The sequence below is a fragment of the Oncorhynchus kisutch genome, linkage group LG14 (genome assembly GCF_002021735.2).
Source record: "Oncorhynchus kisutch isolate 150728-3 linkage group LG14, Okis_V2, whole genome shotgun sequence".
Taxonomy (NCBI): domain Eukaryota; kingdom Metazoa; phylum Chordata; class Actinopteri; order Salmoniformes; family Salmonidae; genus Oncorhynchus; species Oncorhynchus kisutch.
Window position 1 is genome coordinate 34,760,181 of NC_034187.2, and position 27,829 is coordinate 34,788,009.

At 42.8% G+C, this 27,829-nt stretch overlaps 1 protein-coding gene across 3 annotated transcripts in view; it reads left to right on the forward strand.

Annotated features, from left to right (window-relative positions):
• LOC109903917 (uncharacterized) overlaps positions 1-27,829 on the forward strand; it is a 51,329-nt gene that overhangs the window by 5,601 nt on the left and 17,899 nt on the right. Inside the window, exons 2-5 of one of the 3 annotated variants that reach the window (XM_020500927.2) lie at positions 14,709-14,847; positions 18,355-19,742; positions 21,986-23,145; positions 23,411-26,097. In XM_020500927.2, the coding sequence (XP_020356516.1) occupies positions 14,709-14,847; positions 18,355-19,742; positions 21,986-23,145; positions 23,411-26,097 (5,374 nt within the window). Of the gene's footprint in view, positions 1-14,708; positions 14,848-17,349; positions 17,541-18,354; positions 19,743-21,985; positions 23,146-23,410; positions 26,098-27,829 lie in introns of those variants that run through there. The other 2 variants (XM_031788300.1, XM_031788301.1) reach the window with 2 other exon arrangements.

A 27,829-nucleotide genomic window follows, 5' to 3' on the forward strand; every position in this document is an offset into this window, starting at 1 on the left:
GAGTCCTGCCTGTGAATGCAATAGAATCCTACTCCGATGTGTTCTGCCTGCAACCACATCTCTCGCAGCGGGATGTTGCGTTGAAAGTGGCTAATATTGCGTTGATTCGATCACAATTCCCACAGTAAAGAGAAAACCTTAATGGTGTTAGCTAAGGGGGAAAACTCTAGAAAGTTCAATCTGGTGCTTATCTGCCGGGACTGATCTTTCTTCTGCACAGCAGTCCCTGGGGAGCTGTGCTCCCACGCATCTGCTCAACTTCGAGGCAACATTGGCTGTGAGCCTCACAGACAAGTCTTTATCAGTATCGTTGAGCGTACTACTGCTCTATAATCTTACTAGGCTCTGTACTGACAGGATCTCCAGTATGATGCGTAACAGCCAGGTTGTGGTGAGTGCCTGGGGGAGGGTGTAGACAGGGCCAAGCAGGTTGTATGATAAATGAGAAGTGGATTCTAACACAACACCTGTGGTTTCCCTCCACACTGTAGGATTGCTCCTACACTCCTACGCTGTAGCTTATAGGCCTACCTGTGCTCCTGATTAACAAACGCAAGGTTATGCTATGGGTTATGACTCATTTACAATGGGTTTGTACTGTAACAACTGGAAGGAGGGTCCTCTTTACACTAATACCGTTGTTTCCTTCGGATGGTTAAAGTAGTCTGCTCTCAAATCCCCAAATGATCTTCTATGGGTGTGTGCATACCGGTCGTCTTCATCTGGTGTCTTCTTTATCTACTACTGAAAGGGTAGTTGTTTTAAGCAAAGAGTAGGCTGTGCCCCTGGACAACTAGCTATACATGGCCATTGGCCATAGTACAATTGACCTACCGGTTAGTGTTTGCCAAGGTTTCAACTACCTTTTTTTTGCGTATTTGCTGGAGATTTCCTAGGAGATACATTCCAGTTTAGTTCCATGAAGTTAATGTTATGTGTTATTCTACCTGTAGGAGATTTCCATTGTTAAGACTGTGATAAATATGATTCATATATTAATTCATTATGAGTTTGGATGTTTTGATGTTATTGTTTATTGGTTTTGTGGGAATGTGGCAGTTTCAGGTACAGAGTGTATGGAATCAGTTGTCTCCTGTAGAAGCGGACACATACAGTATCTGTAGTAAAGGGTTATTTGCATTTCTGTTGATGGAGTTTGCCATGGGAACTCAGAACAATAAACAGATGTAGCCTTACTGCCAAATGCTGCAGAGACAGTCTATTCGTGGTCTGTAACCGGCTCCCTGCTTTCCCTTTGATCCCAGCTCGCCCGGGGAGAGTGTTTGTATGAAACTTTTTGTAAAGCGAAAGGAAAGATGCCATAATGATTGACTGGTAATATTGTGGCGAGCCGCACCACGCAGACACAGTCACGAAGCTCATCAGCTGACACGTTTCAATCATAGAATAGAATATGTAGATTAAATCAAATTTAAAATGTATTTGTCACATACACATGGTTAGCAGATGTTAATGCGAGTGTAGCGAAATGCTTGTAGTGTAGCGAAATGCATTATCATCCTCTCTGTATAGACATACTCGATTGCTCTAGGTCCAATCCATTTTTCTCTTATTTAAACATTCCTTGCTCGATGGTTCATATTACTGTTCTTTACCAGATAAATCTGCTTAAATCTTCTCCGATGTGACATAATTGATTTCACTATCTGTTCCGTGTTCCCTAGATCATCAGAGTCACTCCAGTGGAATGCACTTAGCAAGCAAAGCATTTACAAATAGTTCCCTACTTTAGGACCATTAGATAAGACATTGATTCACCATTCTGTCCATATCAGCCCTTTTGACATCATCCCCTACAGACAGACAGTATTGCTGTCTGGATTCCTAAACCGGTGTTGGCCCTGCTTCACTCCCATGGGGGAGGTTCTGTTAAACTCTTACATATGGCACAAGGCCTGTCAGCGGAGAGCATGAAGGACTGTTGTCAAAAGCATAAAAAGTACAATTATAACTCTGATCGGTCATGGCAAAGGTTGAGGGGAGTCTTATCTGTGCTATCCTAGGTATTGACCATTCTCATATTGAGCGCTTGTGTGAGTTTGAGTGGATTAAGAGAGAGTATCAGACAGGGCCCTGCAGGTAGAGACAGAGTAGAGGGTGAGGTCGGAGAGAGGGAGCAAAAAGAGGGATGGAATGAGGAAGGGGATGGGGTGAGGTTGGAGTGAGGGATGGGTGGGGGGAGTGAGTGAGTGAGAGGGAGGAGTTACGAGGAGTGGGACAGTGGACAGTGGGACAGTCTCCATGAGCTCAAGATGTGTAAAGCATATCGCCCAAAGCTTTCCAAAGGGTTGGGAGATGTGTTTGGAATTTAACTGTCATGGCTGACTGGTTCTGGAGTCTAGAGAACTAGAAACCTTAAAAACTTGTCTGCAATGAAATAGAATGTGCATGGCATGAACCGGAACCAAGGTTGCGAGATCCTATCGAATTTTCTCACCTGAATTAAATGCGTTGTTTGCCTAGTTCCTTTATGCTTTACTTAAAAATACATACAGAAACTAAAAGGTTAACAGCCATTTAAACCCAATGACTGAGTCGTCATGGCAAGGTCACAGTTACCATATCACAACTATCCCTCTGAGGGACAGTATGTTGGTCCCTCCCTACACTTCTCTATGTTGACAGATGTCTCTCTACCCCTCCAGGTAAAATGGATGCTTTAGGCATCACTCCATCCCCAACACATAATCACTGACACAATCACAGAGCCGACAAGGCCAGACGAAGCCTACAGCTTTTTACTGACACTGATGGGTGTTTTGTAGGTTGTGTTGTTGTATCTCGTCAAGGCCAACTCTTGATTTTGAGACAATGAATCAAGGCTTTGGTTTTCAATGGTCAATTAAATTCAGCTTAGTACACCTGTTTTACCCTATCAATCGTCATCCAAAGTAAAAGGTTGTATTACTTTATATTTTTCATGTACGGAAGCGTATTAGGACCAAGTGAAGAGACATTTGATTTATGTAATCAGTAGTGTAACTTTGGATTACCAGAACTCAGTAACGTAATCTGATTACATTCTGTTACTTTTAGATTACTTTCCCCTTAAGTGGCATTAGAAGAAGACAAAAATGTATGTTACCAATTGAATGACATCTATTGTAGGATAAATCAATGTTAAATTTTACTTAGCTGGTCATATGGATGTTAAATTTTACTTTATGGGTTGGTTTTGTTGTCATGGAGGACTGATTCGAGTTGAAAAATAAATGCTGCGCTCATGGAATGGCATGCTTTGAGAACTACTGAAAAGTGCTATTTACAAAATGAATGCCATATGCTGCATTTGCTGTAGGCCTGTTGTTTACTTTTTCGTCGGTGACACTTTGATATCTTGATAATATACAGCTGTTTTATAGGGCAAATCCACAGATAAATTTTTTTTAAAAATGGTCGCCCCGCCTCTGTTTTGGAAAAAAGCTGAGGAATGGGCCTGTAGAAATATAACCATTCTCAGATGAATAGACAGAGCTATGGATGCAAGGACTGACCATCCATGATATAACAATGATTGCTTTAACCATGTTATGAGGCGATACCGTGTTTGTTACATTTACAATGTTTGCAAACATTGGATTAAAACAAGCCTATATTTTAGGTTCTCATGAAGTGCGACAGTTGAGCTAAACTCATGAGGCATTTATACGTTTTATTCTTCAAGAATCAATGCATATACATTATATCATTTATAAATCCAAAAATGGATGTAGCAGCTACTGATTGCCCCTTTAAGTCTATCAAAAGTGTGCAAGTTTAAGCATGTGTCCATTACGCCTATGGATTTTTTACTTGTATCAGCATGAATTAGATTGAGCAATTAAAGCCCAACTTTTATTCCATAGGCTTGGATCCGCACCATGCAGCTGTTGCACAAGCACATTTTTCACCCACCGGCTGTCTACGAGTTTCAAAAGCAGTGATTGATAGGCATCTTAAACTTCTTGAATTCAACCATTATTGGGTTCAAATACACATTCAGATTTGTGAACAGCCATCCACAGCAACCACAATCCGTAAAGCTCAAATAGCTAAATGAGAGATCAGCAGTGGGATTCACATCAATGCGCTATGATATAAATAATAAGTGACATCCGTATCATCGTAGACTACACTGCTGTCATCCTTACCTCCAAGCGTTTATTCAAGTTGGATAATCTTTGGATGCCGACAGCAGTCGTACCATTGGAAGACCTAGCTTGGACTGTAGCCTACAAAAGCCTATTCCTGCTCTTTTCCCCCGACCCATCAAACACATTTGGTGTGTCGTCATAGTGGTCTCTGACTTGTGGTCAGACTCGCTCAGGTGTCAAAAACTTAAGTGTCAAAGATTTTCTTTTTGCAAACATCCTTTCTGAATTTTAAAGTAATCCTCAAAGTAATCATCTAGTTTTTCAAAAGTATCTGTAATCTGATGACCATATTTCTGCTGGTAACATAACGGATTACAGTTACCGTTTTTTTGTAATCCATTACTCCCCAACCCTGGTCTTTTCAGAAGGAGGAACCACACGGACTTGGATGAGGTATTTTGAGTATGTGTAGTTACATAGGTAGAGATGGGTTGTGTGTGTATGCAGCTGTGTGTGTATGGGGGAGTAAAACGTAGAGGCAAAACAAACAAATGGTCATCGATCTAATGATCTAACACACTTGTTTAAGCAGGCGTTGCTGCACACGCACTCATGCACACACACACACACACACACACACCAAGTTTCCCCTGGCAACTTCAGACTGGATGGATTCTCCCTTTCTTGAAATAATCATTGATCTAAATATTGATCTATTAGATCAATGATCAATAAAGAAATATTCACTTATCTGAAATAACTTGGTTGGTAGCCTAGCGTAAAATCTCCTTACACGTATCCATCTATCAGTGATGTTTTCAAGGATGTTTTCAAGGATGTTCAAGGATGTTATCCCAAAACAGGGGCATAGTGTCCGTTATGCTGTAGGCTATGCATTAGGCTCAGCTATACCACTAACTTAGGTTACCACTTGTTCACAACATACAAACTAGTGGCTAGACCTGTTAGGTTATAATAATGGTCCATAAAATTGCTTTCTTAGATGGGGATTTAAACTGCCTCCCTGCCCCGTGGCTATGCAAGTTCCATGACAGGGGTATGGGGGCAGCCCTTGAGCAAGACAGGGACGCGCAATCCTTCTCCGTGCAATCCGTGGCTTATATTCACAAGATAATAAGCATGGGCCTATGAGACTACTTCATTGGAAGTGTACATCACCATGCCATTACACACACATTTGTAAGTTAAACTTTCGTTTTGACACAAAGGCAGCTGGACCTAGCTGTCACTCTAAAATACTATGCAAGGTGTTGGCATACGCAGGGGATTGGGAACATCGTGGCAAATTGTGTGTGTGATTTTGGTTTTACTATCCTTGTGGTGACCAGACGTCCTTTACAAGGACAGTATAACATGGACAAGTCTGAGAAGTGGGGACATTTCGCAAAATGCTATTTTAGGTTTAGGTTTACAATTAGGGTTAGGTTTAGGGTAAGGAGTTAGGGTTCTGGTTAGGGTTAAGGTTTAGGGGTTAGGGAAAATAGGATTTTCAATCAATTATTTGGTCCCCACATAGATAGTAAAACAAATGTGTGTGTGTGTGTGTGTGTTCATTCAGAGTGGCTGAACACACATTCTGGATATTTTACAGGTGTAGACAGATTTGGGCAGTGAAACCATTTAACCATTCATCATTATCCCATCGTCTAAAATCCTTGACAGGTGGCGGCGCACTACTGACTTATGACACCAAGTCTTAAAATAAAGAAATATAATTTAGAAAAGATATCCGTCAAATATTTTGCATTTAGGGAGACTACGAAATCTGGTCACAACGCGGATACAGTGGACAGATAAGAGACACATCTTAATACCATGTGTAGATGCTTTTCTGAAAACGTGGGCACAATCAGAATGTGAACAACATTAAGACAGAAGACACATGTTTGTGCCTGTTATAAACAAGGCGAGGGGGTGTGAATGCAGTCTGTCTCTACAGTTTGTAGGCAGCAATTTGGTGCTCCAGGTTCAACTAGACGAGAATAAGTGACTGTCACCTGCAAAGTTTAAGTTTAGATAACCTGTGACAGTCTATTGGTCTGTTTTCAGTCCAGTCAATGGAATATTGCTGGTACAGTCTGACACTAGACATACAAACTGTTACAACTGACCCAGATTCAGCTTTAGCTAGTTAAAATGCCAGATTAGCTGGTGGCATGTGACAATGATCTGACTTTGGAATATAGCACTTAACATTAAAGGTGTAGCTCTTGTTATTTTTACATACAAAGCCAATGCAATGCGATCTGGGCCAGCGTATTATAGGTGTGTGCTGCACATCCTGTTATTTGTGCATGTGTGTGTGTGTGTGTGTGTGTGTGTGTGTGTGTGTGCGTGCGTGACCTTCGAAAGACTATTGACCCTGTCAATACGGTTCCTATCATTCTGCAAACCATGCACAGTAGCAGGATATTCATGTAATGTGTGATGGCGTGTGTGGAGGGAGGGAGTGCTTCTGTTGTTTGAGGGGACTGGTTAGAAGTCAATAAGTATTCTAGCTTCTTTTGGGCAAACACAGTCTTTCTAGAGGACTATAATGCAAACATAACCCTGCTTTGAACCTCATCCCCCTGAACACTGTATATACAAAGACAAAATCACATACCGTACGTACTGTATACACACAGACCCACAGAGTGGTATTCAATAAAGACCTAGGGATCACGCTGACATCAGTCATCTTCTGGGGAAATAAAGCTCTCTTTGTTGTCCTGCAGTGAATACAGGACTTATTGCAATATACAGGCCTGCCTGTTTGAACGAGATGTTTTTCCTAGCCCTTCCTCCTTGGTTTTTACTAACAACCAGTCTAATTTCTCTGCTGCCAACAGTTATCCCAAGAACTGTTGTATTGCTTCAATTTTGTCAGAAATCACTCGACTGTGACAATTAAGTCCTAACTGTGCCAGTTACTGTCACTCCCTGGCCATAGAGAGGCTTTTATTTTCTATTTTGGTTAGGCCAGGGTGTGACTAGGGTGGGCGTTCTAGTTTCTTTATTTCTATGTTTTGGCCGGGTATGGTTCTCAATCAGGGACAGCTGTCTATCGTTGTCTCTGATTGGGAATCATACTTAGGCAGCCTTTTTTCCCAACTGTGTTTTGTGGGTAGTTGTTTTCTGTATTGTTTTTGCACCTTACAGAACTGTTTCGGTTTTCCCTCTTGTTTATTTTGTGATCAAATAAAATCATGAACACTTACCACGCTGCGCTTTTGTCCGATCCTCATTACGACGAGAGCCGTAACAGTTACGACTAATAAAAAATGTATCGGACTGAGCTGCACATTCTACACGCTCACCTCACTCCAAATGTCCTATATTTTAGGCTACGATTTGGCTATGATTTGGTCAAACAGTGATGTGCATTATCCTCATTCTTTACTGTAATGAAAGTCGCTCCGCTGCCCCTGTATCTGTTTCACTGGAGCTTACTTCTGTGATGATCAAAAATGGTTCTGATTGTAGGCTATAACGTTTCAAAATCCAACTGCGGGGAAAACACAGCTTTGGAGGCAACTGATGTCACTGTTGAAGAGAGAATATTCTCATCTTTCTGTAGGTATAATTTAATATTGAGCTCTATAGCAATTATTTTACAACTAAGATATTTGATATTGCTTTGAGAAGTATTTTTAGGAAATTACATTTACTGTTAGATTGTTACATGGCTACCAGCAGTGGGTATTATGTTTAGAGTTAATTATCTAGCTACCCAACTAGCACACAATGTTCTGAGAACCATATGTTTCTTATAGCTTGGTGAGAGTGTGGTTATTTTGCAGGATAGTTGCTTGGCTTTGGAACATTCTCAGCACATTGAAGGAACTTGAGAAAATAATGTCATTTTCTTGTTATTTCATTACTTTAACAGAACGTTTCCTAAACGTTCAAACATGGTTACATTTTATAAAATGTTGGTAATGTTCTAAGAACGTTCCCCAACTTCTTTGACAGTGGGAATGTTCTCAAATATTTCAGAGAACGTAAAGAAACAATGTTCTTCTATGAGAATTTCAATATTTCAGCATAACGTTTCCTACAGGTTTCCTCTTAGTTCTATCTAAAGTAATGTTCTCAAATTGTTCGAAGAAAGTTAAGAAACAACGTACTTCTGTGGGTACGTTTCCTACAGGTTTCTTGATGGTTCTATTTAAAGTAATGTTCTCAAATGGTTCTGAGAACATTAAATCAAAATCAAATCAAATTTATTTGTCACACACACGGTTAGCAGATGTTAATGCGAGCGTAGAGAAATGCTTGTGCTTCTAGTTCCGACAATGCAGTAATAACCAACGAGTAATCTAACCTAACAATTCCAAAACTACTACCTTATACACACAAGTGTAAAGGGATAAAGAATATGTACATAAAGATATATGAATGAGTGATGGTACAGAACGGCATAGGCAAGATGCAGTAGATGGTATCGAGTACAGTATATACATATGACATGAGTAATGTAGGGTATGTAAACAAAGTGGCATAGTTTAAAGTGGCTAGTAATACATGTATTACATAAAGATGCAGTAGATGATATAGAGTACAGTATATACATATGAGATGAGTAATGTAGGGTATGTAAACATTATATTAAGTAGCATTGTTTAAAGTGGCTAGTGATATATTTTACATCAATTTCCATCAATTCCCATTATTAAAGTTGCTGGAGTTGAGTCATGTTATTGGTGGCTGTTTAACAGTCTGATGGCCTTGAGATAGAAGCTGTTTTTCAGTCTCTCGGTCCCTGCTTTGATGCACCTGTACTGACCTCGCCTTCTGGATGATAGCGGGGTGAACAGGCAGTGGTTGTTGTCCTTGATGATCTTTATGGCCTTCCTGTGACATCGGGTGGTGTAGGTGTCCTGGAGGGCAGGTAGTTTGCCCGCGGTGATGCGTTGTGCAGACCTCACTTCCCTCTGGAGAGCCTTACGGCGTTGGGAGAAGCAGTTGCCGTACCAGGCGGTGATACAGCCCGACAGGATGCTCTCCATTGTGCATGTAGAAGTTTGTGAGTGCTTTTGGTGACAAGCCGAATTTCTTCAGCATCCTGAGGTTGAAGAGGCGCTGCTGCGCCTTCTTCACGATGCTGTCTGTGTGGGTGGACCAATTCAGTTTGTCTGTGATGTGTACGCCGAGGAACTTAAAACTTACTACCCTCTCCACTACTGTCCCATCGATGTGGATAGGGGGGTGCTCCCTCTGCTGTTTCCGGAAGTCCACAATCATCTCCTTAGTTTTGTTGACGTTGAGTGTGAGGTTATTTTCCTGACACCACACTCCGAGGGCCCTCACCTCCTCCCTGTAGGCCGCCTCGTCGTTGTTGGTAATCAAGCCTACCACTGTTGTGTCGTCCGCAAACTTGATGATTGAGCTGGAGGCGTGCATGGCCACGCAGTCGTGGGTGAACAGGGAGTACAGGAGAGGGCTCAGAACCCACCCTTGTGGGGCCCCAGTGTTGAGGATCAGCAGGGTGGAGATGTTACCTACCCTCACCACCTGGGGGCGGCCCGTCAGGAAGTCCCTCCCAGTTGCACAGGGCGGGGTCGAGACCCAGGGTCTCGAGCTTGATGACGAGTTTGGAGGGTACTATGGTGTTAAAGGCTGAACTGTAGTCGATGAACAGCATTCTCACATAGGTATTCCTCTTGTCCAGATGGGTTAGGGCAGTGTGCAGTGTGGTTGAGATTGCATCGTCTGTGGACCTATTTGTGCGGTAAGCAAATTGGAGTCGGTCTATGGTGTCAGGTAGGGTGGAGGTGATATGGTCCTTGACTAGTCTCTCAAAGCACTTCATGATGACGGAAGTGAGTGCTACCGGGCGGTAGTTATTTAGCTCAGTTACCATAGCTTTCTTGGGAACAAGGACAATGGTGGCCCTCTTGAAGCGTGTGGGAACAGCAGACTGGGATAAGGATTGATTGAATATGTCCAAAGACACACCAGCCAGCTGGTCTGTGCATGCTCTGAGGACGCGGCTGGGGATGCCGTCTGGGCCTGCAGCCTTGCGAGGGTTAACACGTTTAAATGTTTTACTCACATCGGCTGCAGTGAAGGAGAGTCCGCATGTTTTGGTTGCGGGCCGTGTCAGTGGCACTGTATTGTCCTCAAAGCGGGCAAAAAAGTTATTTAGTCTGCCTGGGAGCAAGGCATCCTGGTCCGTGACGGGGCTGGTTTTCTTTTTGTAATCTGTAACCCTGCCACATACCTCTTGTGTCTGAGCCGTTGAATTGCGACTCTACTTTGTCTTTATACTGACGCTTAGCTTGTTTGATTGCCTTGCGGAGGGAATAGCTACACTGTTTGTATTCGGTCATGTTTCCGGTCACCTTGCCCTGGTTAAAAGCAGTGGTTCACGCTTTCAGTTTCACGCGAATGCTGCCATCAATCCACGGTTTCTGGTTTGGGAATGTTTTAATCGTTGCCATGGGAACGACATCTTCAATGCACTTTCTAATGAACTCGCTTGCCGAATCAGCGTATTCGTCAATGTTGTTGTTGGACGCAGTGCGGAACATATCCCAGTCCACGTGATGGAAGCAGTCTTGGAGCGTGGAATGAGATTGGTCGGACCAGCGCTGAACAGACCTGAGCGCGGGAGCTGCTTGTTTTAGCTTCTTAAGAAAACTTCAATAATGTTCAGAGTTCAATTTTTTTTACATTTAAAAACATATACTGTTCACTGTTCTCAGCATCAACAAAACTCTCTCTATCCTCAATGTTGTTAAGTGTGTTCAGCTGTGTTTGCCGCGCCCACATTGGCCACACCTGGTCTTAATGATCGCTTGTTTCCTTTGAAATAGGGTCTGTTTGAATAGACTAAAATAAACAGCTTTGTATGAGTTATAAAAACATGGCATGGTAGCCCCATCCTGGTGGTGTAGTGGACTTATTCCATGGATAGAGAATAGAACACGATCATAGCTTTGAATCTCACATGCCACAATAAAAAATAAATGTTTTTGCATGATTAATGCCCAAGCAAATCCATTTCTATGTGTCCTATCTGTGCTTTGAGTTCAAAATAGTTAACTCAAACTAAGCTAGCAGTGTTGTTAAAAGTTTTACTGGAACATGTTCTCAGAACATTATTTAATTACCTTCAAATAACCTGCTATTTCCATTGTCAGAACATTATTAAAACCTCCCAGGAAAATTCCCTCGATTTTAGGTTGCACCTAAAAATATCTTGAATCATGACATTGAATGCCACTTCAGAAGTATATTAAACCTCTTAATTAAGCATAGCAAAAAAATTATTGGTGTCACCAAATCATGGGCTTGTGCAACCAACTGAAAATGCTAGTCTGGAGCCCTGAAACTGATATAGTACATTGCTATTCTGGACAAAAGCTCTGTCTTTCAGCTTTCTGCTAAACTATGCATAGTTGCGTAATGTACAGTATGTGCACAGAGTGATATATAATGTTTAATGTTCATATTCTCTGTCTATTAAACTTAAGCACATGCATCATTCAGCTACCATTGTAAGCTGCTGTCCAAACCAGAGCCGTTTAAGTGTGTTTTAGAGTTTGCATTAGATTGGGCCTGGCAAAAACAAACATGTCTTTCATCAACAGCCACTGGTGAGTCACCCAGCCAGCCCCACTCATAACTTGTAGAATAGGGTTTGAGTCAGGCCTTGACTTCCCTCCATCCCTTGTTTGACTTGATGAAGTCCCACAGGGTCCACATGTTTTCTCCATGCGTATGTTTATTAAAACATGTTTGTGTGTTTGTTTCTGTGTGATGAGTGATCCGATTCATGTGACTGTTTTGAAAAACCTAGGCAAGTTGGCATTGTCGTGGCATCGCACTGTGCCAAGCTGCAAGCTGTGCCAAGCTGTCCAGTGTGTGTGTGTGTGTGTGTGTGCATGCATGATACACTGCCTTTTTGACAAAACAGCTGTGCTGTGTTGCCATTGTAAGTGTATCGTGTGAACATGCCCAGGAAACTAGTGGGGGTGACCATAGGCATTGCACAACAGTTCATTGAACTTCATTAATGGCTAAAACACTTTACATTTACATGTTACAGGAAAGATTATTTAAACTGTTAATGTTACACTCTTAGAAAACAATGTTCCAAACAGCTTCTTCTGCTGTCCCCATAGGATAACCCTTTTTGGTTCCAGGTAGAACAATTTTGGGTTCCATGTAGAACCCTCTGTGGAACCAACAAGGGTTTTTCAAAGGGTTCGCCTATGGGACAGCCGGTTTTAGAAAGCACCTTTTTATCTAAGAGTCTACCCGGTTCCTCTTGTTATGCAAAGTTGTGCCTGATCTGAAGACGCGCTATCTCCACAGCCCTGTACTGTGTGGGTGACATCAGTTGGCATGGCATAACAAGAGGAACTGCCCCTCCCTACCTTCAGGCTATGCTCAAAACCAACATTCCAAACCGAGCACTCCGTTCTGCCACCTCAGGTCTCTTGGCCCTCCCACCCCTATGGGAGGACAGCTGCCGCTCAGCCCTTCTCTGTCCTGGCACCCCAATGGTGGAATCAGCTTCCCCCTGAAGCTAGGACAGCAGAGTCCTTGCCCATCTTCCCGAAAACATCTGAAAAACTACCTCCTCATGCAGTATCTTAAATAATCTTCTTCCTCGCCTTGACCCCCCCCCAAAAAATTAAGAAAAAAAAGAACACTTAACCAGCACTGCACTTGACCCCCCCCCCCCCCCCCCCCTCTTAGCTCCGATTCTGCTGACAGCTACGTTATTGAAGAAAAATGTACTTTCTATGCCTGTGATATGTGGTTGTCCTACCTAGCTATCTTGAGATGAATGCACTAACTGTAAGTCACTCTGGATAAGAGCATCTGCTAAGTTACTAAAATGTAAATGTAACAGAGAAAGACTCCAGGCAGGTTGGAACTGGTTGGTTTGGGCCTTGGCTTTGTGTCAAGAGTCTGCAAACTGCAAAATTGTTAATGTTTTCTGTGGATAGGCCTATGTAACAGTGAATATCCATTATTTAACTAATGGAAGCAATTAGCATTCATATGCATTGTCATCCTTTCAGATCTTTTCATATCAAGCCGTGGTATGTGAGATGTTCTGCCAGACGTCTTCACGAAGAGAATGCATCTGCGCTGGATGCTTCCTCTGTGGAAGTCTTGCAAACTGAGCATCGTTTTGCAGAAAACAAATTCATAATCAACACCATTCATGCATGATGTCCCATGAATTAAAAACATCCCCGGTTCCTTCCCAATTCATGGCTCATAGACTGAATGTTGTAGCACACCTTTCTGCACAGTTTACCCAACGTCACTGTACCAGTAAATCATTAACTAAAGAGACTGGCTTCAAAGTGTTGGCAAAGTTGGCATGACCAGGGTAACTAAACATATGCCACGGGGAAACAATAGATTCTGTAGAATGGCAGTATGTTTTATTATTCTGTATGATTCATCAGTCAGGAAAATGTAATCCGATACACCCTCTTGTAGGCAGAGATGGTATAATAAAGCTAGAAGATGCTGGTCAGTGATACCAGCTATCTTGGAACAAACATAGCGTCCTCTTGTGGTGAAAAATCCACATGACCAGCCATTTTCACTTGGCAGGGGTTTAGGTGGTTGAAACTTCCCGAACGTAGAAGATACAAATGTAAGTGAATAGTGTAGACGATTATCGTATTGATTGATGTTAAAAGTGTTTCTCTAGGTACTGGATTAATCTTCAACATTGCTGAATTATTTCTGAACATTTTACTCCTCTTAAAACACCCCGGATGTTGCACACGTATCTACAATGGAATGCTGTTGACCATTCTGCATTTGGGGGAGTGATGACCGTAGCTCACTATAATGGGATGCCACAGTGGGTGAGCTAGCCTAACTGCTTCTGTTGACAACACAGAGTCTACTTAAAAGCCTTTGGGTATAGTGCTGACAGCCAAAACCTCTTGAAAACAGACCAGTGCCTCTTCACACACATGTCCCAGAATCCACGCGGTGTAGTCTAACTGCTGCACACACGCATTGGTGTGACTAAGTCGTGTGGAGTGAATGTCGTCTGACCAGTGTCCCATTTGTCTCTGCTATCATTGTTGTCGTCTGCCGAGCATGATTAAGGTGTCAACACTTACAATGAATGCTCTAATGAACTCACCCCATTTGGAGGGAGGAAATGTTTTTGGTTTTATTCCTGTACTGCAGTACATGTATGTACACAGTGTGTGAAGAGAACAACAGATGCCATAGTTTAAACAGGAAACACAAGGGTTGTCGTTTTGTTCTTGGATAAGTTGACGTTTAAGAAAACGAGACTTTTCTGTTTTACAGGTGATGTTGTTTTCAGAGCGTCAAGCAGTCAAGGGAGGTGACTGGACTTTTGTACCTTTCATTTTGACAAGGTCATATAACATTAATGGGATAACAACAACATGTGGGTGGGACTATCAGCCATGCCATGGGTCTGTGAATGTGTGTGACAGAATGTGGGTCAAAGGCTAAGGATATGAAAGAAAAAGAGAGGCTGAGCGAGTAGGCGCGGGATAGAAACATAGTTACATGTTTATCAGTGGTAATGGGTAAGAAGATCTGCCTGCTCTAAGCCTAACAGTACCTATCTTTCTCTCTCTGTGACAGGAGTTTTGATCAGCTGAGTGTGTCGACAGAGTACAGCGTCAACAGCACCAGGACGGAGAGAGACAGGGATGCTACCTCCATGTTCAGCTTCGACATGTCAGCCTTCAACAGCCTCAGCCCCACCAAGTCCAGAAATAAGGTACGTCATAATATAGTAGTGTACAATAGGAGTCCACTTTTGTGTTGTGGAGAAACCACCCCCTCTTTACCTTCTGTGAGGACAATCTGGACTCCTTTAGGATTGTTTGATTTAATTTATTAGGATCCCCTTTAGCCAATGGCGCCAGCTAGCCTTAGGACAGACTCACCTAAGAATGATGTTGAGATGAATGATGAAATGTGACTATAGTATACATAGTGGCTAATCATACGGTACCGTACATGTTTACCATAGTTCTACAATTGTTCAAAGTATATGTCAAACATAGAGGACTTTCAGAGTGGTTCGATTAATATCCAACTCACTTGATAAAAAAAAATAAAAAAAATGTTTTCAACTGAAACTTTTTTCAAATCATTTGAGAGTGACAGAGTCTGTCTCTTAGCTTAGAGACATTTACCCCATACAACTGATTGTTACTGCTTGCACTGAGCCTGGCTGATAAGTCATGTACAAAGGGTACATAGGAGGGCAGTATTGACTCATTTTGCAGGGTATCAGCTGCAGGAGAGGTAGTGTGGTTATAGGATACCTTGAGTTTGAGTTTATTTTTATTTTTACAGGGACAGTGCACATTAATCAACATTTCAGTAAAAGTGCCGGTTTTAGCCAACCGGCTAATTTTCAACCGCAGTCCCTGGGCAGGTTATTAAAAACAATTACAATATAGACAATAGCAACATAGAACAAGCAAGACATAGCAACATATGACAAGCAAGACATAGCATACAGACAGAGCAACATAGGACAAGCAAGACGTAGCATACAGACAGAGCAGCATAAAACAAAAAGCAGCAAGACAAAATTCATAAAAGCAACAAAGTGTTTCCACACCTCACAAGCTACAGACAACAGACAACATGGAGAGTGGCAACACACAGCTAGGGACCATGTTCACAAATCTGATTGACCTTTAGCCATGTCTTCAAGCATTTGGTGAAAGTGTGATATGTGGTGCAGTTATGTGTGTCTGATGGCAGTGTATTCCAGACATGGGAAGCTCTCACAGAGAATGCAGATTTACTAAAGGTGCTTTTCCTTAGGGGAACTATACAGTCACCTCTCATGGCAGACCTTGTGGATCTGCTGCCTTCCAGATACACAAATCCTCTGCAGAATATCTTATATACAATGTCCACGGAAATCCATTTTGATTGTGTCATTTGCACAGGCCTGTGCGGAATGTGTGTATCTGGAACCCACCTGTAGTGTTATTGATTCTAACTGCCCATAAACATTTTATGCAGCAACTGAAATTCTTCAGACAGATCCCTCAATACCAGTTTATGACTCCGTTTATACTAAAGCTTTGCATTACGCAATATTTGGGTTTGGAGTAACAATCGATATGAGCATTTATTCCATGCCTAGAGGTTTTAAGATCAATGTAAGACTGTAAGTTCTTTATCAGCATCCTGTCCAATTGTATAGAAATCATTAAGGGTGAAGGGTCAAATTACAAGATGCCACAGATATCCTCGGTGAAATGGCATGCTAGAAATGATTCTTTAGAATTGAATTTCCTTACTGTGTTATTCTCCATTGACACAGACTTGTCCAACCTGTTCTCCATCCTGGAGTAATTAATGGGGTAGGATTCACTCTGTGTTCTATTAATATTCATCCAACATTTTCAGAAGTGCAGAATTGAGCACATTCAGCCATTCAAGAAGAAAAAACCTGGTTACTGGGGTAGACTTTTATTTCTATGCTAGGCTCACAATTTGGAACATAGCCTGGAATACAGTACTGCAACCACAAAGTCTGTGGTATCTCCTTTCATGTGTTTCCTGACCTGTCTGAGGCCATTTGGAAACAAAGGAACAATGAGCTCTGTTTCAACAGGATTTTCTATTAGGTAAAAGTCCTGTTGAGATCCAGACTCTTCTGGATCCATTTCTACTTCTGAATGAAGGATGTGCACAGGTCCATATGAAACAATACCAGCAAATCATTCAACTTGTGTCAATTTAAAGGGAAAGGGTCCAAATGTGTGCCCTTGCATTTGTTAGAGTTGGTCAAAACATTTATGCTGTACACAACCGAAACATGCTGCGATTTGCAAGTATGCAAATGTCCATACTGTGTTACGTACAACCACAAGAGATGTGTTCTTTCCTTGTCTCAGTCCAACTGAAAGTAGCTCTCCTGTCCATGGTATTATTATATTGATAAAGAGGTTTTCAGACTACTTACTTGCTCCAGTTTGATTGAGGAAGGAAGGGTGGGGTTGTTAGGCAGATATCCGTGTCCATATATTCTCATTGGATCATTCATTCCTGTGAGTTGTTTGCTATGTCAAAGCTCTTTCACAATAGCCTATATGCTGAACTGTACTTGGCAGTACAAATTGATTTATGCCCTGAAGCGATGTACTGCAGTTTGTTTGATAGTCTACTCAAGGCTAGACATATACAGATACACACATACATCACACACAGACTGTCTGTCTCTCTGTGAAGGGGCGTTTTTTTCCCCCACATTGTTGGATTTGGCAGCGTTATGACTCTTATCCCAGCTTAGCAGGAAGTAAAAAGCTGATCAACATTAACTTTTTGCAGCTGATATGCGAGTGGTCAACTGGGCTGGAGTGGTGCAGTATATGGTCAGTATGTTGGGATTCTAAAGAAAGGAAATCTACAGGTTAAATTCCAGGAAGTGTCATGAAAATGGTATGCAGCGGTCTCATTTTTCTTGTGTTAGTGTGTATTATCTTTGGTTATGATTTGTATCCTGTTCCAGCCTGTACTAGGAAACAGACAGAGTGCCCTGTGATTTTGTATATATGCTACTGTGTCTACTGTGTTTTTATCTAGTCAACCTTTATGTGAGGTGTATGTTTTATTGATTCGATGGAACCCAGGTCTCCCTGGAAAACAGTGGCAAGTGTTACTGAATATACTATCCTGGCTAAAGGAAACAAGCAGACCATGTCGTTATTGACTTACCTGGCTAAGTATAGGTTGAATGAGACAGACATATATTGTATTTGCTTCAGATATGATATTTACTCCAATGATACTGCATAGATCGTATTACAAACTAGTCTTATTTGATGACCCTCCCATTCCTAGTTTGCCTCGTTGGTTCTCATTCCACCTATCCCGCAGTGGGTTTGAATACTTGTGGTTACTGACTTGTGGGCATCACAGAAATGTTCCTGTAATGTTCTATCTGTCCAATGTTGTCATTACCCAGGTGCTGTAGCAGCCTGATCATGTTCAACCTGGCTGTTAGTAGAAAGACACATTCACTATTCAGCTTGGCTGGTGTTTGATTTTGACAAGAATCTGTACCTAATCTTCGGAGGTTATAGTTAAGGATATTAAGGTAAATGTACTAAATTATATCAAGGACTGAAAGAAGTGAGATGAGACCCAACCTCTGGCTCTTTGTATAGCTGTGCCAAAAACAACAGGTGTGTCTGTTCTCCATTTGGGTATTTATTTTTCTTTTTCTTTTTTTTGTCTCTCTGTCTCCTCCCAGAGCTCGGACGGAATGCTTAACCGCATCAGCAGTTTATTTTCCACCAAGAAGAAGAAGAGCCGGAGTGGTTCACTCTCAGTAGGCTCTGAGGATGGATCCTGGCTGGGTCCTGGCTCTCCCATCTCTACCCCATCCCCTGGTTCTCCTCTCTCCCCACACCAGAAGGACGGGCTGAGGACCACCACTACCCAGAAAGAGGGAGAGGTAGTGGAAGCGGGAGCTGGGCCAGTGCTGGAGAGTCTGTCGGAGCTCCAAGCGAAGGGGTCAGTGTTCAGTAGCAGCACCAGCCCTAGTACATCCATCCTAGCCTCTCTGTTGGAGGCGGACACAGGGGACCTGCCATTTGCAGACAGTGACAGCAGCGGCCGGGGCAGCGTGAGGGAGGTGCAGGTGTGCAGGGTCAGCCGGGCGGAAGCAGAGTCAGACGGAGAGGCAGACAGGAATTCTGGGAATCTGACTCCCACGAACGTGTTCCCCTCCGGAGCAGAGCAAGCCCCAGAGCTCGGCCTCGCTAAGGACGTGGTGGAGGAGGTGAACAGGAGGCTGCAGGTATATCTGAAGGAACAAAGCACTGTGAAAGACGGACAGGGGTCGGAGTGGGGCAGCCCAGTGGTCCAAACCACCCTCAGGTCGTTTGAGCTCTCTCAATCTCACCTAAAGACTGATGTCACCTCTCTCGGCATCGAGTCTAAAAAGACCTCTCTGAAAACATCTGTTGGAGGGAAGGGGAGTTACCTGCTGGGAGTGACTCTAGCCTCTCAGTCTCACACCCCGTCCTCCTCAGACCCACAGCCAGAGGGTGAGGAGGGAGAGAACAGCCCAGCCATGGGGAAGAAGAACAGGAGAAGGGCTCTGAAACCCACCAGCGTCAGCTCGGCTGAAACTGCTTCCCCCAGCCAGATGACGTTAGAGGGGAAGCAGGGGACGAGGCGGGACTCACCTGCGAAGCTACACAAACCTGTGTGGGTGGAAACACACCTGGGAGAAGAGCCCATACCTGTGTCTGTGGCCCCTGTGGTGTACACTGATACTGCCGGTGTCCTGGCCACTGTAACCCTTTCAGCGGTATCCGGTGGCAGAGAGCCAGAGCTGGCTGTATCCACAGCACCAGTCTCCAAGGACTCCGAAACAAACAAAGCCCGGCCAGAGGCGACCAGTCCAGCCACAGACTCCGAGTGCAGCCCCCCTTTAGAGGATCAGACGGCCCTGAGCAAAGAGGAAAAGCGCAGGAGTGTGAAACTGTCCCACAGTGAGAAGCTTTTCACTAAGAAGGTGTATGTGAGCCCTGAGCCCAGTTTTGATGGGGATGAGCAGACAGAGAGAGAGCTGGAAAATAATGACATCGTAGACTTGGCTTCAAAGATTCCTCAGAAGTCTGAGGTGAAACTGTAAGTGTCTTTATTTCACTTTTTTGGGGGAGTCTTTTTAATGAGCACTTTGATCCTTGAGAGGGAGAGCGAGACAGAAAGAGAGAGAGAGAGGTGTGCAACCTAACCTGTGTATTCCCATGTCTATTTGTGCCAAAGGAGAACAATAAGAACAGTTCGTTACATCGCTGAAAAACTCCTGTGTCATTCAAATGTTCACCTACAGTACTAATACTTTACTTTGACTGAATGATACTGACAAGACTACTGCATGTACGGAAGGCCATTGACTATACAGTACAACAAAAGCTTCTTATGTATTCTTCACAAAATACTGTGCACAGTCAGTCAGTCTTTACAACCGAGTCAATAGGCTACCCTAAATTGTTACGAGTCTGCTGTTGAGCAAGAAACAAAATACAGGGGAACCATTTCAATATTGTAGTATACTGTAATTCAGTGGCAAATCAATCAGGATGCAGCAGTTATTTGAATAATGCAACAAGTAAACTCATGAGCAACTGTTCCTTTTACCAAGCTAATAAGAATTGTGTTAAATTATGCTAGCAGCGACCATGACAGCTTCAGATGTAGGATCTTAATTTGAGCCAGTTTGCTGCACCAGGAAAATAATCCTGCAGCAACAGGAAATATTAATTATTATGTAGGTTATAATGAATTTACATTTTTGGTAGGGCAAATCAAGCCTGACATTTTAAAGTGGAAATTCCAAACTTTAGAAGTATTTTTATACCTAAAATACACTACAGGTTTGCATTTCCTGCCGTGCAGGAACATTCTCAGCAACAAAAGAGTGATCAGGTTAAGATCCTACATCTGTACCACTGATGCAATGCTTATTATCTTAACAATATGGTTAAGTCTGTTAACTGTGTCCTCTGGCACAGGGGATTCTGAAGAGAAAATATCATAGATGTTCAGCCCAACCAAGATTGTCTTTAAAACAACTGTTTTCCCAATTTACTGTAACATTTCACACTAGTTATTTTGGAGGCCACTTTACTGGAGTAAGCAGAAGTTTGTAAACAGAACATTCATAGTAGATAAAGATAGGACGTGGAAAATATAATATATATTGCATGAGATGTAACCTGCTAATTATAATCACTGAAAGAAAAGAAAAATTGTTTGTTCAAATGAGCTGTTGTTATATTTCAATCAAAATGGAGGGCATCTCAAACTGGGCACTCATTGGTCCATTCAACATTGTTTCCACGTCATTTCAGTGAAATGACTTTAAACCAATGTGGAATACACATCTGTGACCACTGGGCTGTGTTTACTTCAGGCGTTATTTCCATCCTGAATGGTGACTCATGACGAAAGTTACTCTGAAAGTGACCACAAGTCACTCACTTTGTTTGACTAAAAGGTTTGCTGAATAGAAACAATACAATGCTGATAAAAGTAAGGCATGCCATTCTGATATCCATCTATCAGATGTACTATTGTCACAAGGAATATGTATTTAGTGGTATCATATTCAGGTGGAATAGCCTGTTTTTAGATTAAAACTATTGTTATACTGTACCTCAATGGAATCACATTTCTACTATTATACTGATACCTGAGGGGATGTTCTACATTACTGAAAGTTTTAATTAAGAGCAGTTTAGAAAAATCTGTTTTGTCAAGTTACACAGAGCAGAAAGATTTATTTCAGTTTCACTTTGCACTTATGGGTATTGCTAAAGGCTGTTTTTCTTCTTCTGAAGAATGTGTTTATATATTTTAAAGTTGAATGTATAAATCAGGTAGCATCAATGTCATGTTACCTGAGTTTAACAAGCACACCTGTTTGTGGTGACAAGTTTATTCTGCACACTAAATTGTTTTCCCCTCCTCCTCTCAAAGTGAACCTTTTACCGCAGTGGGCTAAATCAGGATCACGCAGAGTGATTATTGGTTGGGTCTTATCTTAAACAAATCTACTATAAAACAAAAGTGTACACCTCACACACATGGTTATGGGCTTAAAAATAGAAGACACTTGTACCATGTCAGATATAGAGGTGAAATGTGTTCCATTTTGAGTTTGCATCCCAATATTACACTTTATATACATCACAGAAGACTAAAATATATCCAAACTGTTTGACGTAGAAATGTTTTATACATTTTTATAATCTTTATTAATTAAAGAAAAATATAAATAACATTCTACCCATGAGGCGAAAGAGGGAGCTTTTGGTCACTGTCTGCAGGAAAGGGCTACTCACTATTTTTCCATCTTTTCTCTCCAGGCTGCCAAGCCTCAAAAAGGTGAATGTAAATCTCAAGGAACCAAACAATGACTGTATCATCTCTGTGGGAGAGATAACTGAGGGTACAGACTTTGACCTAAGCCACCATGAGCCCAAAGCTGTAGACAGTTCCCCAACCCCAGATCTGGATGAGGCCTCTGTAACCACAACCATGCCAGGACGCAAAACACAGCCTAACACTGGGGGTTCAGGGGTTAGAGGTCAGGGGATGCCCCAGGTCACCGTGTCTAAACCAGGGGATAAAGTAGGACATGTTGCCAGTCGGTTAAAGAGCCCATCTCCTTCTGTTGGACCCAAGTCCAAAGCTGGCCTGGGCATGGCTAAGGGAAAGGGTCTCACAGATGGTGGAAAGTCGGGGGTTTCTAGTGGGGCTCCATCGCAAAGGACAACTAAAGATGGCGGGGAGAAAACAGAGGTTATGCCGTCTACATCAAAGGGTCAACTCACTGCAGAAAAAACAGAGGTCACCGACAGTCCCAAGTCGAGAATACCCAAAAAGTCATTATCAGAATCTGCATTGAAACCCCCAGTATCACCAGACACAACCTCAGTAGTTGATGTTTCAGAGGTTGTGCCTGTGGCTGGTTCCAAACAACAGAAAACTCCTGAACCTAAACATTTAATGATGAAAACAGGCACAAAGCCTATTGTTGAGGAGGTGAAGGGAGTGGGTTCAGGAGAAAAACAAACTTCTGGGCCTGTTAAGTCAGAAGAGGTCTCACCTACTAAAGTACCACTCATGTCACCTGTGAAGTTCAGCAAAGATAAGAGCAAAGATAGTTCAGATAAGGTTAACCTGGTCAATGGACTGGAGAAAGACCCAGAGGACAACACTACCACTGCCAAAACAAGTGAACCCAAAGATGTGAAAAAACAGACTCCCACACATCCAGACAGCAACAACAGCAGCATGATACCAAAGAGTCGGTTACCCAAAGCCCCTGACAACTCTTCGGTCAGAAAGGCGAAAAATTGTAAACCCCAAACCATCGACACAGGCAGTAAAAAGACCAAAACCACTGAGAGAGCATCAGGTGTCAATAGTTGGCCTTCCACACCAACCAGTCCAAAGCAGCAGGAGCTTCCCAGCCCAGAGGAAAGGCCCACAGATGAGACCCTGATCCCTGAACCTGAGAAGGGTAAGACAAATGTGTCGTGCATTTTAAACATGCAGTATTAATAAGATTCTCTGCTTGCTTATGGCATCTGTCTAGCTAACACACTTTAGCTGTGTGTTTAGTAGTGGTAATGTTTCAGAATTGTTTAATTGCTTTGATGGACTTGAGGTATTGTACATTTCACATATTTTATAGAGGGATAGCTCTCATTTTGCATTGTATGATTAAAAAACGAACCAACACACCGTTATACGAATTGTCTGACTAACTAATGTATCACCAACAGGAAGCAAGCTGCCTTGCCCTTTGCCAACAAACTTGCCCCAACAGCTCTCCAATAAGAGCACTCCACATGACGATGGTGACACACCCACCTCTCCCGCACTGGTACCAACCAAGTCAGAGAAACCTGCCTCCCTTAGACTGAAGAAGCAGAGTAACATCACATCTCCCGTCATGAACAAGACTGCTGAGGATGCTGGGAGTTTGAAAAGTCCAGTGAAAGATCCAAGTGATTCTGTAACTGTGGCTAGCAAGCTTCCGATGTTCCGTCAGAAAACCCCCCCTAAAGGAAAACGCAGCAAACCCCTTAAGAAATTTGAGCAAACTGTGAACTCTGAAACACTATCTGAAACACAATCTACACCAGTACAAGATCATGTGTCGCTGATCACAGATAACTCTCAGATAGAATATCAACAAACCAAACCAGCAACAGGCTCCTCACTAGTAGCAGACTGTAGCACTGAGCTTGTAAAATATCAAACAGATAAACCAGCAATCACTGGAACGAAGGAATCACTGAAGGACAGCAGTAGTAGTACACCTGTAACAAAACTGGATGCAAAATCGGAAATTGCACAAGAAAAATCCCTGTCAGTCAGAACTACCTCTGTTACACAGAAACATCAAACCAAACCACACCCAGATCTCTCATCAGAGATTGACCGCGACTATGTGGAAGCCTTAATAGATACACCACAGCTGCTGACAGGTAATGTAGAGCCAGGTGTCGTTGTGGAGAAACGCCCATCTGAACCAAGCCCCATTGTGTCTGCCTCAGGCACACCTACCCATGAGGAAGTAATATATGCATCTACCAAGCCTGCATTGACTGACCGCATTCATGCTGACACTGACACCCGAACCAATCAGAAGAGTAATGAGAGCAATGACAATACCTCTACAGCATCAGAGAAGCTCATATCTGGTGCTGGAGAGGAAATAGGTAGTACAAATCAGCCTGTGGAAAATAGCCTGGATGAAGCTAAGGAAAGCTCACCCAAAAATGCCTCCACTGTGGTTGAAAGTGGAGATAGTCTCAATATGGCTACACAGACAAATCTGATTGGCTTGGACGAAAAATCACAGGCACTAGCTAATGTTCAAACCCCAGATATAGTACCTATTGGTAATGCCATAGATTCTGATATATCCATAGTTTTTAGGAAAGAGAGTGAAGTACAGAAGGAGGGAGAGCCAGTAAAGGTCTCAGACATTCTAACAAAGGGTGGGATTGTTCAGAAAACAGTTGAAAATGGAGAGGTCCAACTGAACAAAGAGGTTCCTTCACTGACACATAATTTGGCAAATGCACATAGGCAGCCACACAAAGGAAAGAAACAAGAGGACAAACCCCATGAGGCAGCCAATAAGAGTACCGTAACTAAGATGGATGCAAAACAGGAATCAAAGTCCATAACCACAAAGGCTAAGGAAAAGAAGGTGACAAAACAAGAAGATAGACCAAGTGAAGGAGTGACTAAAAACACAGTCTTTAAGATATTAGACACAAAACAGGAATCAAAAACCATAAGCACAAAATCTCAGGATGAGAAGGTATTGGTCCTCAAAGAACCCCCTAAAACTCAAAAAGCAACCCCCAATACTGAACTGCCTCTTCAGCCGCCAACTTCTCTGAAGCACCCCTCTCCCCTTAAACCTCTCCCTTTGAAACAGGCCTCTCCCTCCAGCTGGTTAGATGTGGAGCACAGATCCAAGCGGGAGCAGAAGAGGGAGACCAAGAGGAGGCTGGACTGTTCCGCCAGCGAGGATGAGAGTCTGGCTGAGTCTGACGATGTGGAGGACTTCATCAGGAACATAAAGGAACTGGGCACCCCCTTTTCCCTGCCCTCCAAGAGGCACCACAGTCATCCCAAGACCCCCTCACCCCCCTTTGCTCTGCCCGCCATCAAGGAGGACCGCTTCGAGAACCCCTTTGATTCTGAGGGCTTTCAGTTTGGCCTGAAGAAGAGGACGAAGGATAAAGTAACCCCGGCCATGTTGATAAAGAAACAGCCTCACAGGGAGGACAAGACACGGACAAGACAGAATAGAGCAGAAGGTAGCCTTCTCTACAAAGCTCTCCAGTCTCCATCTAGAGCCCTGAAAAAACCAGGGTATCAAACAGACAGGAAAGATGGAGAGGTGGAAGTGAAGGTAGAAGTGAAGAGGGAGGTAGAGAAGGAAGAGGAGCAAGGGAAAGGAGAAGAAACCAGGCAGCTCTCGTCGCGGCTTGGAAGGATGTCCATACTGTCCAAATTGTTGAGTTCCCCCAAGACTTCCGGAAAGGGCAATGGGGATCCTTCCTCCTCAGTCTCTATTGGTGCTCCTCCTTCTCTTACAACCCAGGGCACAGTGCCAGGAAGGGCGGGCGGGAGCGGTATGGATCCAGGCCTGCTTGTGGGTGCAGCTTGTGAGTCAATAATCAGTCCCTCTTCACCTCCTTCTTTGCCCTCATTCACTGAGCTAAAGCTACCAGATCACCTGGAGAAATGTCTCAGGGAAGACAAAGGAGCTTCACAGAGTAATGTTACACAGAGTGCTTTGGTTAGTACTGTAATGGACCTAGGTCAGGGTGCTGGACTTCCTCCTCTAAATATGGGCGTAAAGGGACTTACGTTAGGACATCTTTCAACCAATAACCATCTCCCACAGGCCCCTCTGAATGGTCTTCTTACAGCCAACACAAAGGTAAGAGTCTCAGATGACTGCATGAAACCAATTGACAGTTTGGGGTTTTGCATTGTTGCTGTGTCTACCTTATTTTATTTATCTGTCTGAAATCTCTTTAGCCAGGTAGAGCAGACCGGGGTTGGTTGTCTCACAGGTTGGTCAATTTATGTCAGGATGACAAAACATTGAAGTGATGGGAATTTGTGTTCTTCTTCATAGGTAAAAAGAAATATTTAAAAAAGATCCACGTATCCTGTATCCAACAGTTATGTTTGTTGAAAAGTTATTATTTCGGAGTTCCTAGGTCAAGCCATGTGCTTAATTAGCGGGTGGTTGGGCCATCTTAATTAGCGGGTGGTTGGGCCATCTTATTTAGCGGGTGGTTGGGCGCATACACACGCAAATGTACTCAAAATGTTATTCTCACGGCATAAAATGCAGAATTTTGTTAGGAATATTGTTCAATCAAAGAAAGGCTCGGCTATTTCTAAGACTATTTATGCTATATTGCTTAATTTGCTGTTACAAAAGGAAGAAGCTACTAGCAAACATTGTGACAACCACCAGCATACTGTGTGACATCCAACCCCGTGATGGGTCTGGTTGTCACAAGTAGTCAGAGTATTTGATGACTTATGTTGGGGTAAGATATTAGGATAAAAAGGGATCCCATTTTAACCCAAGTCCTTGGTCTTTCTCCTAATATTGAAAATAGTATTGTTTGATATACTGGTGCTGAGAAATACGCACAAGACTAAAAAGTGTGACACCAACCCCGGTCTCCCCTACTTTGACTAGATTTAGAAGTTATTTTACATAGAGACAATACAGAAGTGTATGATTAAGACACACACTACCGGTCAAAAGTTTTAGAACACCTACTCATTCAAGGGTTTTTCTTTATTTTTACTATTTTCTACATTGTAGAATAATATGAAATAGCACATATGGAATCATGTAGTAACCAAAAAAGTGTTAAACAAATCAAAATATATTTATATTTGAGTTTCTTCAAATAGCCACCCTTTGCCTTGATGACAGCTTTGCACACTTGGCATTCTCTCAACCAGCTTCACCTGGAATGCTTTTCCAACAGTCTTGAAGGAGTTCCCACATATGCTGAGCACTTGTTGGCTGCTTTTCCTTCCTTCCGACTCATCCCGAACCATCTCAATTGGGTTGAGGTCAGGGCATTGTGGAAGCCAGGTCATCTGATGCAGCACTCCATCACTCTCCGTCTTGGTAAATTAGCCCTTACACAGCCTGGAGGTGTGTTGAGTCATTGTCCTATTGAAAAGCAAATGATAGTCCCACTAAGCCCAAACCAGATGCAATGGCATATCGCTGCAGAATGCTGTAGTAGCCATGCTGGTTAAGTGTGCCTTGAATTCTAAATAAATCACTGACCGTGTCACTAGCAAAGCACCCCCACACCATAACACTTCCTTCTTCATGCTTTACGGTGGGAAATACACATGCGGAGATCATACGTTCACCCACACCCCGTCTCACAAAGACATGGTGTTTGGAACCAAAAAAGGCTGGTAACTCTAATGAACTTGTTCTCTGCAGCACAGGTAACTCTGAGTCTTCCATTCCTGTGGCGGTCCTCGTGAAAGCGATTTTCATCATAGCGCTTAATGGTTTTTGCGACTGCACTTGAAGAAACTTTCAAAGTTCTTGAAATGTTCCGAAACGACTGACCGTCTTTCTCTTTGCTTATTTGAGCTGTTCTTACCATGATATGGAC